At 48.5% G+C, this 16,214-nt stretch overlaps 2 protein-coding genes across 3 annotated transcripts; one reads left to right on the top strand and one right to left on the bottom strand.

Moving 5' to 3' along the window:
• The first annotated feature begins 649 nt into the window (after positions 1 to 649).
• LOC120708834 (disease resistance protein PIK6-NP-like) lies at positions 650 to 6,103 on the top strand. Its single transcript, XM_039994255.1, has 3 exons — positions 650 to 1,789; positions 2,331 to 3,050; positions 3,823 to 6,103. The coding sequence occupies exons 1-3, from the start codon at positions 755 to 757 to the stop codon at positions 5,755 to 5,757; spliced, it is 3,690 nt and encodes a 1,229-aa protein (XP_039850189.1). The 5' UTR covers positions 650 to 754; the 3' UTR covers positions 5,758 to 6,103.
• Positions 6,104 to 9,119: 3,016 nt separating this feature from the next.
• LOC120708833 (probable anion transporter 7) lies at positions 9,120 to 11,320 on the bottom strand. 2 transcript variants are annotated; one of them, XM_039994253.1, is made up of 2 exons: positions 10,983 to 11,320; positions 9,120 to 10,791 (listed from the first exon to the last, which is right to left on the bottom strand). In XM_039994253.1, the coding sequence occupies exon 2, from the start codon at positions 10,719 to 10,721 to the stop codon at positions 9,339 to 9,341; it is 1,383 nt and encodes a 460-aa protein (XP_039850187.1). In that variant the 5' UTR covers positions 10,722 to 10,791; positions 10,983 to 11,320; the 3' UTR covers positions 9,120 to 9,338. The 2 variants fall into 2 exon arrangements, with proteins under 2 accessions (XP_039850187.1, XP_039850188.1); XM_039994254.1 differs by having other exon boundaries at positions 9,120 to 10,785; positions 10,983 to 11,314.
• Positions 11,321 to 16,214: the final 4,894 nt, after the last annotated feature.

The raw sequence follows: 16,214 nt of genomic DNA, 5'->3' as shown, positions 1-16,214 counted from the left end.
GAAAAGACAAAATGATTAATAATTTAGAATGTAGAGAGTATTCTTAAGTGGTGGCCCCTGTCCCATAATACATTATAATTGATTTAGTTGTTTTTACGCAAAGGGAATTGACGAAGGTCGGAAACTCCATGAATGCTCTGCAGTTAGCTGATTCTGCCGTTTTTTTAGCTGTATGACTAACTCAATAGTGCAACTCAGCTGCCTACATCTCTTATAAGCTGGAGTTAACTTGCCGAGTGCCGACAGGCGACAGCTGCACCCGTTCCATATCCACAATTCCACATACTCCTACCAAAACAGATTAATTAATGAATTGTCACGGTCAGGACAGCAAAAGAGCATGCAATCATGAATTGTCCAGTCGTTACGTTTGGGTCGGACTCCTACAACTTTTCTTCATTCCACCCCAGCTGCTGGTGTATCTTCATTGTTTGCTCTCCGAGGCTCTGACGACGGGTTCCGCTCCAAAACAAAGTCACCAATCTCTGGTTCATCGAATCCAGACGAACCCAGCTGCTGGTGTATCTTTTCCAGCATGTTATTTAGGACAGGAATGAGTACACTTTTTTTTCTTTCTTTTTTTTGGGGGGGGGGGGGGGGGATGGTCCCTAACAGTCCTGTTCATTGCCGCCTCCAAGTGGAGCAAGTGGCACCCCCAAGTGGAGTGAACGTGAATGTTTTCCAGTGACCCAACCCAATCAGATGAGTAGCGTTCTTTGTTAGTTGCTAGCGCCCATACACAGGAGAGCTGGCCATGGAGGCGACGGCGCTGAGCGTGGGCAAGTCCGTGGTGAGCGGCGCGCTCGGGTATGCCAAGTCCGCCGTCGCGGAGGAGGCGGCCCTGCAGCTCGGCGTCCAGCGTGACCAGGCCTTCGTCCGCGACGAGCTCGAGATGATGCAGGCCTTCCTCATGGCCGCGCACGAGGAGCGCGACGACGACAAGCACCGGGTGCTCATGGCCTGGGTCAAGCAGGTCCGCGACGTCGCCTACGACGCCGAGGACAACCTCCAGGACTTCTCCGTCCATCTCAACCTGAGGTCACCGTGGCGGCGCCTGCGAGCGCGGCGCCGCGTCGCCAGGAGGATGAAGGACCTGAGGGCCCGGGTCGAGGACGTCAGCCAGAGGAACCTGCGCTACCAGCTCGTCAAGACCGCCGCCGCGTCGTCGTCGACGGCCGCCACCGCCGCCGCCGGCGACCTGTCGTCCAGCAGCGCGACGGCCGCGGCGGTGTTCGGCGTCGACGAGGCGCGGCGCGCCGCGAAGCGCGACGAGAGGCCAAGGCTGGACCTCGCCGACCTCATCACCGTGGAAACCGAAGACCTCAGAGTGATCGCCGTGTGGGGGACAGGCGGCGACCTCGGGCAGACGTCCATCATCAACGCGGCCTACGAGAACCCAGGGATCAAAAACAGGTTCCCATGCCGGGCGTGGGTACGCGTCACGCGTCCCTTCGATCCGAACGAGTTCGTCCAGAGCTTGGTGAAGCAGTTCCGGCCGGCCGCCGGGGTTGGCGTTCTGCTGGGGAGAGAGAAGACCGGGCCGGAGTTGGCGGCGGAGTTCGCCGGACATGTGAACGAGAAGAGCTACCTGATTGTGCTTAATGACCTGAATGCCTTTGAGGAGTGGAATGTGATCAAGGCATGCTTCCCAAACAACAAGAAAGGGAGCCGAATCATAGTGGGCACGCCACAGGTTGAAGTTGCAAGCCTGTGTGCAGGGCAGGAGAGCCAGGTATTGGAGCTCAAGCAGTTGTCAGCTGGTCAGACTATCTATGCTTTCTGTGATAAGGTACTCTTCATTTCATCCTCAGAATTCATCTGATTAGTGCTACCTGACCTGTTATTCTTCTATATTAACATCTCGTCTAGTTAGAAGCATTAAGATTGCTCTAAAAAACGTGTTAAGATCGCTGTATACTATTCACGGGGATAACCGGATAAATCATCACATGGCACTGCAAATCATCACCTAGGCCTACATGCCATACATATCTCAATGGCATATATGGGATTGATAATTTAGTTTTCATTGCAAAAATGTTGAAGGAAGTTTATGTTACCCTGTAAGAACCTCTTTGCAGGTAGGACAACACTGTTCCAGCAAATGAATGGCTATGTCTGAACACCTCTAATTGAGCCATATATTACCTTCATCTATTTTCATTCCTATATAATTAATTGTATCTTGTTTTTTAATTAGTCAATCAATTGATACCCGTGGTCACAATAAATTATATGAATGCGTAAGAGGCTCTCCTGTTTTCAATAAAAGTATTATTTAAACATGGACAAAATTCAAACCATGACAAATATTGTATACATTCATTCAGGATTATCAGGATCAAACAAAATTACCAATGCCAAATGCAGCAACAACAAGTAATGACTCAATGGTACCCACCAATGAGATACTTGGGAACGAATCGAATGTTGGCGATGAGAAGAAGGTGATCACAAAGCGCCTCACTCGCATCAGAACTATAGCAAGTGATTTGGAGGAATCTCAAATTATCGGTCGAGAGAAAGAAAGGATGGACATCGTCAAACTCATGTCAAATCAATCTACTCAAGAACTTCCAGTGATCTCTGTGTGGGGAATGGGCGGTATCGGAAAAACCACTCTAGTGAAATATGTTTACCAAAGCCAAAAAATTATTGACATGTTTGAGAAGACTGTTTGTGTCATGGTGATGCGTCCTTTCAATATCAAGGAGCTTCTTAAGAGCTTAATTTTGCAACTACTAGATGTAGCAATTGATTTCGGGGGTCGCATAAGAAAAGAATTAACTGTGATGGGAGTTGAAGAATTGATGAAAGAGCTGGCAAGGCTCTTACAAGGAAAGAGGTGCCTAATTGTTCTTGATGATTTGTCATCTACTGCAGAGTGGGACTTGATAAAACAGAGTTTCCCTAAAATGGAAAATACAAGTTGTATCATAGTCACGACAAGAGAAGAAAAAATTGCGAAGCATTGTTCAGTGAAAAGAGAAAACACATACAAGCTTGAAATTCTTGAAGACAAGGATGCACTTGACCTTTTCACAAGAAAGGTAGTGATAGTTTGATACACCCATGCTCCATTACTTTGAGATTTTGTTTGCATTGTGAGCATTGCACTATTACTTGCCTGTAGAGATAGACAATTTCGAGGCTGGTGTAATTATCGCCGCTAGCCCATGGACTCCTTTGCAGGCTGTGTATATATTGAAACTAGCTAGAGTGTAGAGATGTATGCAGAAAGCAGAACATATTTTCCACATGGATTAGGTTTTAAGAAAAGTACGATTTTTTGGTTTAATTTCACAGATGTAGCAGGGTCAAATAGGTACGTAATCCATTTTATCTAACTGCTGAGCTATGGGGATCAATTATGGTTTTTATATATTTGATCTGGAAGACGTCTCTTGCAATATATTTTTCACATGTGGATCTTCATCCATGGTTTATGAGTGAAGCCAACACTCTTCCAAAAATAAAGAAATAAATAATCCACACAAGCATGATCCTGGACACACACCAGCAGTAATATATAATCAACGACTTATATAGTTATATACATTGCCACAACTAAGTTAGGCAAATTGTTTTTGCCATACTAGTGCCATAGGTAAAAAATGTGTTTATGGCAATGAACCAAATGTATCGTGTGAGCTCATTGTGTGACAAAAAGTGATGGATCCAGTAGAAATCATCTCTAGATTTTTTTTATACATTCCTGCATGCTCCTAATTCCCATATGGTCAAAAGTGGTTAGTTATATTTATTTTTAGGCATAATTTAAATTTAAGAGTGCTTAAAGAACTTATACCCTATCAACTTCAGGTATTTAAGGAGGCCATCAATTTGGATAAGCATCCGGAACTTAATGAACAAGCAAAACTGATATTGAAAAAGTGCAGTGGACTTCCCCTTGCAATAGTTACCATGGGTGGCTTCTTGGCAAACCAGCCAAAAACTGCTATGGAGTGGAGAAAATTGAATGAGCATATTAGTGCCGAGTTGGAGATGAACCCAGAGCTCAGATCCATAAGAACAGTACTTCAAAAAAGTTATGATGGTTTACCCTATCATCTTAAGTCCTGTTTCTTGTACATGTCCATCTTCCCTGAGGACCAGAAGGTTAGCCGAAGGCGTTTGATATGGAGATGGGCTGCAGAAGGTTACTCAAGGGAGTTTCGGGACAGCTCCTCAGAAGAAATAGCTGACGGATACTTCGTGGAACTAATAGAAAGGAGCATGATCCTACCATCTCGGGAATCAATTCATAGTAGAAAAGAAATTGACTGTTGCCAAGTCCATGACCTGATGCGTGAAATCGCCGTCTCAAACTCGGAAGAGGAAAACCTTGTGTTTAGCCTGGAGGAAGGTTGCAGCTCAAATCCCCACGGCATGGTTCGTCATCTTGCCATAGGCAGAGATTGGGAGGGAGGCAAGGGTGAGTTTGAGAGTCTAGTGGACCTGTCCCATGTACGCTCACTGACAGTGTTTGGGAGATGGAGACCATTTTTTATCTCTGACAAGATGAGGTTTCTGCGTGTGCTGGACCTGGAAGGTACGTTAGGGCTGTTGGATCATCACCTTGAGCACATTGGGAAGCTTCTTCACCTCAGATACCTTTCTGTAAGAGGATGCAACGATATTGTTAGGCTACCAGATTCCTTGGGCAATCTTTCACAACTTGAGGCACTAGATGTTGCATTCACATCGATATTGAAGCTGCCAAAGGCCATCACCAAGCTAAGGAAGCTCAAGTATCTCCGTGCTGCATCCGTCGAGCAGGATGACGACGATGGTTTCAAATCAATTGTACAAGGCATGCCGTACTTACTGCGTAACAAGCTGTGCATCCTGACAGTGTCCTTGCTGGGACTTTGTGTGGGATGCTGCTCACCAAAACTCCTTAATGAGCGTACAAAGACTGCGGTTGGTGATCTGAACAGGTGTGATGTATGGAACTTCTTCTGCTGCGCCATGATCCCTGTCATGATGTTCAACCAAGGCCCAACTCGAGTGCCAAGAGGTATCAGGAAGCTGAAGGCGCTCCACACGCTGGGCATGGTGAACGTGGCATGGGACAAGGCGATCCTGCAGGACATAGGAAGGCTCACCCGGCTGCTCAAGCTAGCGGTGACAGGCATCAGCAAGAAGAACGGCAAAGAGTTGTGCTCAGTCATTGCCAATCTTGGCTGTCTGGAGTCACTTTTAGTGCAGTCTCGAGGCGATGCAGGTTTGCAGGGCTGCTTGGACGCCATGCTGTCCCCTCCGAAAAACCTGCAGAGCCTGAAGTTGTATGGGAATCTGGTGAGGCTACCGGAATGGATCAGTGGACTCCATAACCTCGTGAAGCTAACGCTGAGGAGCTCCAGGATATCGGAGCCTGGTGCCACCATGGAAGCCCTTGGCAAGCTGCCGAACTTGGCCAGCCTGCGCCTGTGGGCGAAGTCGTTCCAGGGAGAAGAGCTCCGACTGAGCTTCTGCCCGGAGGCCTTCCCGAGCCTGACGGTTTTGTCGCTGATCAACATAGACGGCCTCAAATCAGTGGAGTTCAAAGAAGGGGCGATGCTTATGCTTCAGATGTTGTGGTTTCAGGATAGGTGTGAGGAAGCCGATGCAGGCTTGTTTTCTGGGCTGTCGTTTCTACCAAATCTCAAGGAATTCATGCTGCACAAACAGACACACAAGGACAGCTTCATGGAAGACGTGCGAGGCCAACTTAACAAGAATCAAAATGGGCCTGTTCTGAAGAGGTGGCAGTGAGGCGCTGATGCAGAGTGAATGTATTGTGCAACAAGGTCATTGCTCTGCTCCTTCCCTGATCCCCTTGGTGTATGCTATCTCAGTAATTGATAGTGTGTGTGTGTGTGCTGGTCACATGTCTCTTTTGGATCAAATGATCTATGCAGAATTGCAGATAACTAGAATAGCTGTCGTGCTTGGCTGCATCCCCAGCCAGCTGGAAATGAACTATGTTCAGTTCAGTAATACTTTACTACAAAGACTGGTAGTGTATGTATTAATGTTGGCAAAATAGCCAAATTCATCCTGAACTATGGAGCTCGGCTCAATTTGGTTCCTGAACTATGAAAATGTTCAATTTAATCCCTGAACTATTCTAATTGGCCCAACTTCATCCTTGAATGTGACGTGGCACGCTACGTAGACTACTCTAGTCACCGTTCAGTTTGGGATATGAAATGTCCTTTTTACCCTCCATCTATAGAGCAGGCTTAACACAAATAGTTTTCGGTCTGCATCGAGCCAAGTGATGATGGCAGTAAGCACTTTATGATTGTCCTAAACATGAATCTAGCGATTATTGTTATTGGGTCATTCATGTTGAGCCTGCTCACAGGAAGTCTGGGTTGCTCTGCTGCTTGCCATTGTTCTGTTGAAATTCATTGAAGTGGCCTGTGTTCATCATGGGCGTTGGATCATCCGCTTATTTGTCAGGTACACATGCAGGGTCAAATTTGCTCGCGTAAAGGTTGGAATGCATGATCACTAGACCTTCATAGATGACGCTAAGTTTTTCGTGCCTACATCGCTTGAAGCCTGTTCGGTGTTGGCTTCAGGAGCAGAGTAGCTGCAGCGACGTTGTTAGTTCTGCCTCTGTTGACGCATTTTCTGGTCAACACACGAATACGCTAGATCGCGCGACGTGAGGAGGAGTTTCTTGTAGCGCCTCTTACGTGGAGCGGTCAGACCAGTCAGAGGAACCGGCCAGACCGGTCGCTGTGCAGAACGGCGACGATCCGAAGAACGCCCGCCCGGGAGGGACTCCGTCGGGGCAAGCGCGCATAGGATTGCCCTGGGCTCGGCACGCCAGCTAGGGCGACTTCAAACGCCATGGAGACGAAGGAAGAACACATATTGGGATTGAAAAAGTTAGGTAAAGACATAAAAAATAGATGTATTTGATAAGTTCGATTGGGTTCGATCCCTCAATCGGCCGTGACCCTTTATATTTATAGGGTGGAGAGGTCTGTAATCGTGGGAGGTCGAAAATACAAATAAAATCGACCTATAATCAACTTACAACTCTAATTCAAACTAAACTATTAAAAAACCAGTCAGACCGTCACCAAATCTGGTCAGATCGGATTTATTACGGCGCATAGCAGCCAAAACTGGTTAGACCGGTTACCAAAACAGGTCAGATCGGATTTATCCAGACATGAAAATTTGCATGTGTCATATCTCCTATGTTCGGACTTCAAATTTGGCGATCCATATATCCGTTTCGATCGTCTCGACAAGGGCTTCATCTTGGCGCACTCAAACTCATGATTTGACCTCATCTTAATGCTGTTTTGAGGCATTCTTTATCTCATTGATGAAATCATGTCCAAAATATCCCAAAACGATCTTTATGTCCTGCATAATAATTATACATGCCAAACTTGTAAAATAATATGCGTTAATATTGAATTGGTTATTTTGACCTATATCATGCTTGCTTTAGATAATGTCAATTTTGAGTGTCAACAACCTCACTGAATAGTATACCTGCAGAGGTGTTATCTAGATCTTGCACAGGTGTGGACACGTGCAGACGTTCATGCACGATGGTCACTGGTCAGCGAGGCTCGTCTCTTTGATACATGGAAGCTTTGGTCATGATGTACGGATGTGCTGCACTCTCAGCAGTCAGCTCCTCTGGCGCCTGTCAATGCTGTATACAAAGATTGTTTGGTACAGTAGTAGATACATTGTTCCAACGAATGCTTGTCTCAGCAGCAGTGATGCCACTACCATGTACGGCGGTGGGTGATGCACATTGAAGCCGCCATCGAAGCCGCTCACTACTTCATGGGCCATGGCTCCGGCCCAGCCCCTGTTAGTGTTTGCTCCATGTGTGACCTTGCGATCGATCCTAGCTCGCGAGGACCGTGACCGCCATGCATGAGCGAGGTTTCCACGACGGAGGTGAAGTGGAGCTTGGGCTTGGCGGCCGCCTCCTTATGTAGAAACAGGCGCAGGGCCAGCACGCAGCAGCGTTTAGGCCGGAGGAGCACGCATGGCATGGGCACAGAATCCCGGTTGCTCCAGATTTGTGGCGCCGTTTGCCGTTGGTTCAACCAAACCGTGGCGTTGTACCAAATGGAGGTCTTTTCACTAGAGATCACAAGCGGGTTCCGCAACCCCTACGTATAGTTCATTTTTTTAGGATTAATAAAGTGGATCTCCACAAAAAATGATTTATATGAAATCATGGGTATCCCGCTTGTATCCCTTCACGGTTGATCCCCGGCGCACCTCATCCTCGACGTCACAACGAATAGATCCCCGGCGGACCGGGCCACCTGGTCACCGCATCGGCTTCCGCGCACGTTCGCCGTACATGGCGCGCTGCGGACTTTGATCAGACATCCAGACGTTTCCATGGTTCTCTTCTTCTGCAAGCTGACTCGTGGTTTTGTTCGGCGCCACAACAGGGCCTCACCGCGGTCAGGCTGCTGCACCAGAGGTGAACCTGACTGCGCCGCCGCCGGAGGTGCGCCACAGCTGCTGCCGCGACGCAGCACCAGAGGAGAAGATGTTGCCGATGGAAAGTAGCAAACTGTAATCTAGGATCTTCAGCAGATGCGAAAACACCAGTAAGAAAAACGGTTGCAAAGTCATTGAAAAGCAGGATTAGCAAAGTACTGAAGCAAAATTAAGAAACCAAGCAAGCTACATCCTGTGTTCTGCATAGCCATGAACGTGCTTCAACCAATACGCAAGATATTCTCCCGTGCACATACAGAGAATCCAAATAATCGAGGGATCCTGTGCAGCCAGGTGGAAAATAACTCGAAATAAGATGAACAAAGAATTGCGAAAGGATAGGCAAGGGCAAATATCTTCTGGGTACAGAAACACAATAACTGAGTAAACACACATGCTCACCCGTGTGACAATTTGCTGGAAGGACTATAACCACAGTAAAAAACCAAAGATCAAAATGGTTCAGAGCATGTAAGCTAGTGTATCAGCCTCACTTCAAGCAATGGCATTCAAAATAGGCAAATTAGTGACAGCTATCTTTATTCTCATCTGGATCATATGATTATATAGCAGGGCAAAAATAAGAGAACCTTGGTGCACAGGAAATTTTGTTAGCTGCACTCACTTGCAACTGCACCAATGAGATGACTCTTGATATCATATATAATATATTCTACAATAATAATGTGAGCTTTCTTTTTTTCCTGAGATGCTTTTCTCATCACGTGTGGGATGCAGTCTGAACTCTGAAATTTAGTAATAAATGCTACAGATACATGTGAGATTCCCGTTTTGCTATCCTGCCTCACCGTAAATCAGAAAAAAGAAGAATAGGCAAAATTAATCACCCTTTATTCGAAGACCTTTTCACCGGTTGAGAAGGCCAAAAAAATGACAGAACTAAAAATACAAAGGTATGCTGGAACAAAGAACACTGTTTTCCAGGTTTCTGAGCTTGTTAGATCCTTGTTAGAAGCCTTTGCTCCCTCCAGAATATACCCGGTGAGGCCGACACCAACAATTCCAGCCAGTGTCCCCGCCGTATTTGAGACCCCCATTACTATTCCTGCAAACTTTGGAGCAACATCCATATGGTTTACAGCAAACCCTGCTCTTCCTAGAGCCAGAAAACCAAGAGATAGCGCTGAACACATTACAGTGCCTGAGGGTGTACTGAACAAAGGAAGGGCCATGAGTGCAAATGCTGAGACAACAAACCCGATGGTATTCAGAAGCTTCCTTGTCTTGGTAACAGATAAAATCCTCCTTGTAATCAAGTGATCAGCAACCACACCACCGATATTGGAGAAAATGAACATGTTGAAATAGGGAAGCATCTTTGCGGAACCCATATCCTGGAGGCTAAGCTGAAGGCCTAGCTCAAAGTAGGTAGGGAGCCAATTCATAAGAACATACAGGGCATAATGGAAGGTGAAGTTGTTCACAACAATTGCCCAAACAGGTAGACTGAAGATTATCCTTCGCCATGGGATCTTTACAGTGCGAGGTGCGACAACCCCTCCTGCTTGTGCCTTGATCGTGTCTCGAGATGCCACTTTTGGCATTGATACCTTTGGAAGATCAGTGCGAGGTGGGTCACTGGAAAATTTCAACCATATCACAGACCATACTACTCCCAATACTGCTTCAACAAAGAAAACTGACTGGGGACCCATATTCTTCACCAGACTTGGGAAAAAAAGCATGCCACAGGCTGCACCAAGATACATCCCTGAGGTAGTAAGAGATACTGAGCGAGAGCGCTCCTGTGGTGGCACCCACTGCGCTAGAACAGTGTGAATGGCAGGAAATATGAAACCTTGTGCTACACCAACAAATAGGCGAGACAGAACCAGAATGGTTACTCTGTTGGGATCAAGTGGAATTAAACCACATATCAAGGACCATAATATGAATGACAGTAACAGAACACGTCTACCTCCTATTCTCTGTGCTGCCCACCCACCAGGAATCTGTGATAAAACATAACCATAATAGAACATAGAGAGTATCATGCCCTTGTTTGCTTGATTCACACCGATGGCATCGGCAGCGACAGTGTAAGCAATGGAGAAACCAACTCGCTCAATGTAGCAAACATTTGTGCAGATGAATGTCAGCAATACTATCACATATCGTTTTGGAAACTTCATCCTCGTCATTAATGATCTAAGATGAAGCACACTGTTTTTCTTTAACACTCTTAGCCAGGCCAGAACTTGCTGACCTCCCATGAATATTCACCAGGATTTACCATAAGCCTGATTCTCTTCCCTCCATCTCAGAGGATACTACAATCTGAAACTGACAAATTACTGATATCAGTCAGGGGCGGACTCAGCATAGCACATGGGTGTACACATGTACACCCGATAATTCATGCAAACGAAATCGAAGTTAGTAGGTAATACATTGTAACTGGATTCAGATCCGAATACAAGGGTCTGGGGTGCTCCGTTTCGCATAGCAGAAGGAAAGAGAAGGGGTGGGCATACCTGGAGGATACGCTCGTCGCCGGCAAAGGGCTGGGCGACGACAGGACAAATGGCGACGCCGCTCGCGCAGTCGTCGCCGCCAGGGAAGGAAGGTGAGGGGATGGCTCGCCGGATCTGGAGGCCTTGGGTGCCCGCGAGCAGGCGTGGAGACGACCCACGCGGCGCGGCCGACGCTGGGTACGCGGCGGTCGGGGCGGGAGCGGCGGCGGGGGATGGGGAGGTCTGCGCTGGGGGCGGCGAGTTGGGAGCGCGCCGGGTGGAGGGGGGTTTGTACCAGTGGTACTGGAGCTAGATGCTGAAATCGTCGGGAGCGCCGAGAAGAGGAGGGCACCGGCAGAGCTCGGCGGTTGGTCAGTCCATCTATAAGACTATAATTCCACATGGTGGAACAGAACCACCACCGGCCTTTGCCTACCTACAGCAAAAATCAGCTAGGCAGTCAGCAAAATTGCCTGTGTTTTTTGTTGCAAATTTGCAAATTTATTTTCTTGGTTTCTTAGATCCTTTCAGGTCATTAATGCTAAGAAGATATTATTAGTTTCCTAATCGTAACATATTTGAAAACAGAGGGAATATATATTCTATCGGATCACATGGATAAACTTCGGATGCTTAGCACTATGTTCTATATGCCATTGCGCGGGTTAGGAATCCTTATTTCTGGTAGATCACAAGAACCTCCAACTTGTTTTATATGGGTGCTATACCACATATTCCGATCTCATTCAGTGACGAGTTAGCAACATCTGTTTGATCTTGTAATTAGGAAAGACAAAAGACTGCTTTTCCCCCTTGACTATCGTTAAAGTCTGATTTTTCTTTCTCAATTTTAAAACCGGATATCCATCCCCCAACTACTAAAACTGTTTGTTTTATCTCCCGGCAGTTTTACAAGCGGTTTTATATTTTTTTCATAGATTTTTCTCGCTTATCTCTTTTTCTCACTCAAATGAGGCAGCAAGTGGTTCAAAAATCATAAAAAAAATGTAATGGTGGTAGAGGAGAGTACAAATAATCTAATTTTGCAAAGTTTAAACCTAAAAAAATTTGAAACTTAAATTTTAAAGAAAGGAAGAATTCAAAATTCATTAAATTTTTAAGGCATCAAGATGAGCTCCATTTTTAACAAAATTTGAACCATGTGACACATATTAGAGGCATATTACTAGAAATTTTTTATGAGTACAAGTTTTATAGCAAAATTTGAAGTTTATCATGAAGGGCCAAATTTGAGCCAAAGTTTCTACTTTTTATTTATTTTCATATAATAGAAAATATATTCATGAATTTGCAGTATAGATCAAATATGCAAATGACTCAGTAGATTTTAAATTCTATGAAAATAAATAAAAAAGATAAAATTTGGCTCAAATTTGATCCTTCCTAAGAAACTCCAAATTTTTACTACACGACCTATACTCACAAAAATTCTATATTGATGCGCCTTTAATATTGGGGGGGTGGGGGGGGGGGGGACTAGGTACCGGGCACCTTGCTAGTTTCGCTTACTCGAGTGAGTCCTGACTCCTGACCTGATTGGTCCCGGCGCCAGCTCCGACCCTGCCGGTTTGCCACCACGGCGTCCCGCGGCGGATGGATTGGGCGCGGCGTGCCTCTGTCACGGGCAATGGTGTTGGTGTAGTACTCGAGTTCGCGACTGCTCCGACCTGCAGGTTTGCCAAAGAGTGCAGGCTGCATCCACTGTTGGTTACGTCTATAGTCACAAAGTTCGCGGATCGATCGGGTCGAGGAACCGGATCGAGGGTCGATATTTTATAGAATTATGGTACGAAAGGGGTATACCCATTCGGAACGAGAATCCCAAATCTGATACGTGACTCCGTCGTTTATGGGTCGATGATCCCGGAACGGTGCTTGGGTCGAGGGTACTTTAAGTCTCCAAAATAAAAAAAATATACACAAATTCAACACAGGCCACGCATCAATTCGATGAAAAGCCCATCAAACAGTAATAAACAAAGACCATTAAACCAACCTAAACCTTATCTACTCCTCTGGTCGTCCACTCCACCCGCCGCCTCCTCTCCCCCAGCCCTAGCTTCCGTCGCTTGGCCGGCCACCCGCGCTGCTCCTCCGCTGCCCAAGCTGCAGCCGCCTGCTCGCCCTGCCTCCTCTGTCTCCTCGTATCCTCCACCCGCCTCCTATGCCCCCGCCGCTGCCGCTCGCCCGCCCACCCGCGCCTCCTCCGCTACCCAGGTCGCCTCTTCCTGCTCGCCACAGGCTGACTTCCCCGCCCATCCTGCCTCCTCCGCCGTCACCATGGACTGGCTTCCCCGTAGCCGACGTGCGAGCCTCCGCAGCCGTCGCCGACGCCCCAACTCGTCCCATTCTGAACCTGTGCGGCGACCCATCATGAATCGGGACGTCGACCCCTGTCGTCCCCGACCCGCGAATTGGAACGACGATCCCGAGTCACGGATCGCGACATCGACCCCGAATTCTGTGACTATGGTTACGTCAGGGGCGTGGCCGTGCAGTGCAGCTGCCAACCTGTACGTGTGCTCGGCTTCTTGTTTTCTAAATGCTGGATGGTACTAGCTCTAGCTCACTGTGGATGCTTATGCTTGATTTTTTTTCGCTTCTAGGTCGTCGGAATTGTTCCCACGCTCTGCTGTTCATGGGCCGCGCATACTCGCTTCTGGGTTGGGCTGGACTGTGGGGACGGATGGACGGGGCTGGGGGGGGGGGGGGGGGAGAGAGAGAGAGGATGCCGGACCGGCTGCTCGCACATGGGCTTCCCGTAGCGCCCCGGTGCATCGCCGAGGCCGCAACGCCCCAGCCCACGGGAAAGAGATGCGGGGCACAGGCGAAGCATTGCGGCCCATGTATTCCTGCATTTCGGCCGCTTATTGCTGGCTCATAAACGTTAATGGATGTGGTTTGGTTGGCTGCCCCACTTGTCCTTTTGTTTGGTTGTTTTACCGAACAACAAGAGCATTGGAATCTTGCTTGGAAGACTATCAAAAATAAAATATCTTGCTTGGAAGGACTGTGCCAGTCTCGGACGGGCAGCTGCGGAGTACTACGAAACTACCAACTACCACTACCAAGACAAGTGTTTTGAGTTCGAAAAAAAAAGAAAACGCTAGAGTGTTTTTGCATCGCTCCTGCTCCAGGAATCAGGAGGACCTCTGGTCAGCAGATGAAGGCAAGCATGCCCCGCGGCGAGTTCTTCACAAAGCCACACCAGCAACCCCGAACGGACTCCTTCAAAAAAAAAAAACGAACGGACGATGCCCCCAACGCCAGAATCGCCGGCAGCCATCGGCCACCGGCCGCGCGTGCTCCGAATCATGGCCCGAAGCCGTAGCTGCGAATCGTGCCGGCGCCCGACGATCCCCCCATCCCATCCCGATCCGCCCCCAACCCTTCGTCGGACGACGCAGCAGCCATGCCGGCGTGTCGTGTCCGGTGTCCCCCCCTCCCCAGCGCTGCCGCCCCCCGATAAATCATAGATTTCCCCCGCCCCAATATTGAACCGCATCATGGCGGCGGCAAGCTCGCCGGCTGGCGGCTGCCGCTGCGTCCATCCACCACCCGTCTGGCCTGACACGCAGGCAGGCAGCAGAACCGTCTGCGCCCTCGCCATCCTCGTCGTCGTCGTGCTCCGCGATCTTTACAGCCAAGCCGCTGCTCCTCACACGCGACCGGCGCGCGCAGCAGATCATTAGTGCTGATTCTGAGACCGTGTTGGCCACCGGCCGGGAACAGCGGGGGCGTTTTAAATCCGGGGCCGGCCGAGTTAAGACGGGGCATTACCCATCATGGCGTGTCCAAAAAGGATCAGGGCAAATAATCAGGCGGCAGCCTTTCTGGGGCTCCTGCGGAGCACCATCATGAGCCCCGAGTACTGACGGTTGGGGATTGGACCTTCGGAAGCCCTCATCTTCGGAAATACTACCTAACTCGTTTGCAGGACTTTCGGAGACCAAGTTATCGAAGGATATCGCCTTCGTCCGTCCGAAGGTGACGAACGGTTGCCCAGAAACGCAAGCTCAGGGGCCAAGACCTTCGGTAGCGAAGGATATCGCCTTCGTCCGGCCGAAGGTGACGAACGATTGCTCAGAAGCACAAGTTCGAAGACCAGGACCTTCGGGGACGAGGATCCCCTTCGGAGCTCCCGAAGGAAACGAAAGCCTTCGCCTGGAGCAGGCGTGCGTGTGAAAAGTGAGTACGTGAGAAGGTCGGGTTTGTACACTTGAATACGTGAGAAGGTCGGAGTTGTACAACTTTAACCTTGTAATTTTACCCTGAAACCGGTTGTAAGTGAGCTGTAAATGAGTTGGAAGGGGGCAGTTTAGGAAAACCCGGCCGAAGGCTAGGGGTATAAATAGCCCCCTCTCTCCACAGTGTAAAGGGTTGAATTTTCTTGACTATTACTGGAGAATTCTGTTCCTACTTTCATTGCCATTTTTCACTCTGTTCATGCTCCCTGTCTGGGCATCTAAGAAGGTAAGATCCCAACAGCGACGCCCACCGTTCCAGCTCGAAAGACAACCCACGATGACCCCAGCGAAGAAGAAACCCACCGCCAGCACCACAAGCACCTCCACTCAGCCTGGTCGTATCCTCGATGATCCTCAACCGCAGCACGAAGGAGCCAACCCACGAATTGAAGACACCACCAACAAAGCTGCTCTTCATGGAGACCCGATTGATAACACTGAAAAAACCGAAGCTCATCAACTCACAGAAGCATCACTCAAGCTCAAGGCCCCTTGAAATGAAGAAAAAGAACATCGAAACTCAGCTTGCCACCAAAAAGAGGGTACTGGACCAGGCAAATAAGCTAGCCGAGGTCAGGCGCAGGCTAGCAGAGATGGAGGCAGAAGTTGAGAGTTTGCAGAGAGCATACCAAGAAATGCCCGAAGGTTCCTCCCAGCAAGAAAACCGCGTCATCCTCCAGACAGACTTCGCTCACAATGAAAACCAAAGGCCACCGCCGTTCAACCTCCCATTTGACCCGACCTCGCCACTCTCAGTCGCACTGCAGCGAACTTCATGGCCGCTCGGCTATAAGCCCACACAGCTCCCAAAGTACAACGCTACAACAGATCCAACTCAGTTCCTCATGGCCTACGAAGCAACCATCGCCTCGGCCGGAGGTGACGAATCCACCATGGCCAAGTCCTTCGTCATGGCCTGCGAAGGTTCTGTGGCCAACTAGTACTCGTAGTTGCCTCCGCAATCAATCAACAACTGGTATCAGCT

The sequence above is a fragment of the Panicum virgatum genome, chromosome 5K (genome assembly GCF_016808335.1).
Source record: "Panicum virgatum strain AP13 chromosome 5K, P.virgatum_v5, whole genome shotgun sequence".
Classification (NCBI taxonomy): domain Eukaryota; kingdom Viridiplantae; phylum Streptophyta; class Magnoliopsida; order Poales; family Poaceae; genus Panicum; species Panicum virgatum.
This window is presented reverse-complemented; position numbering and strand designations above follow the sequence as displayed.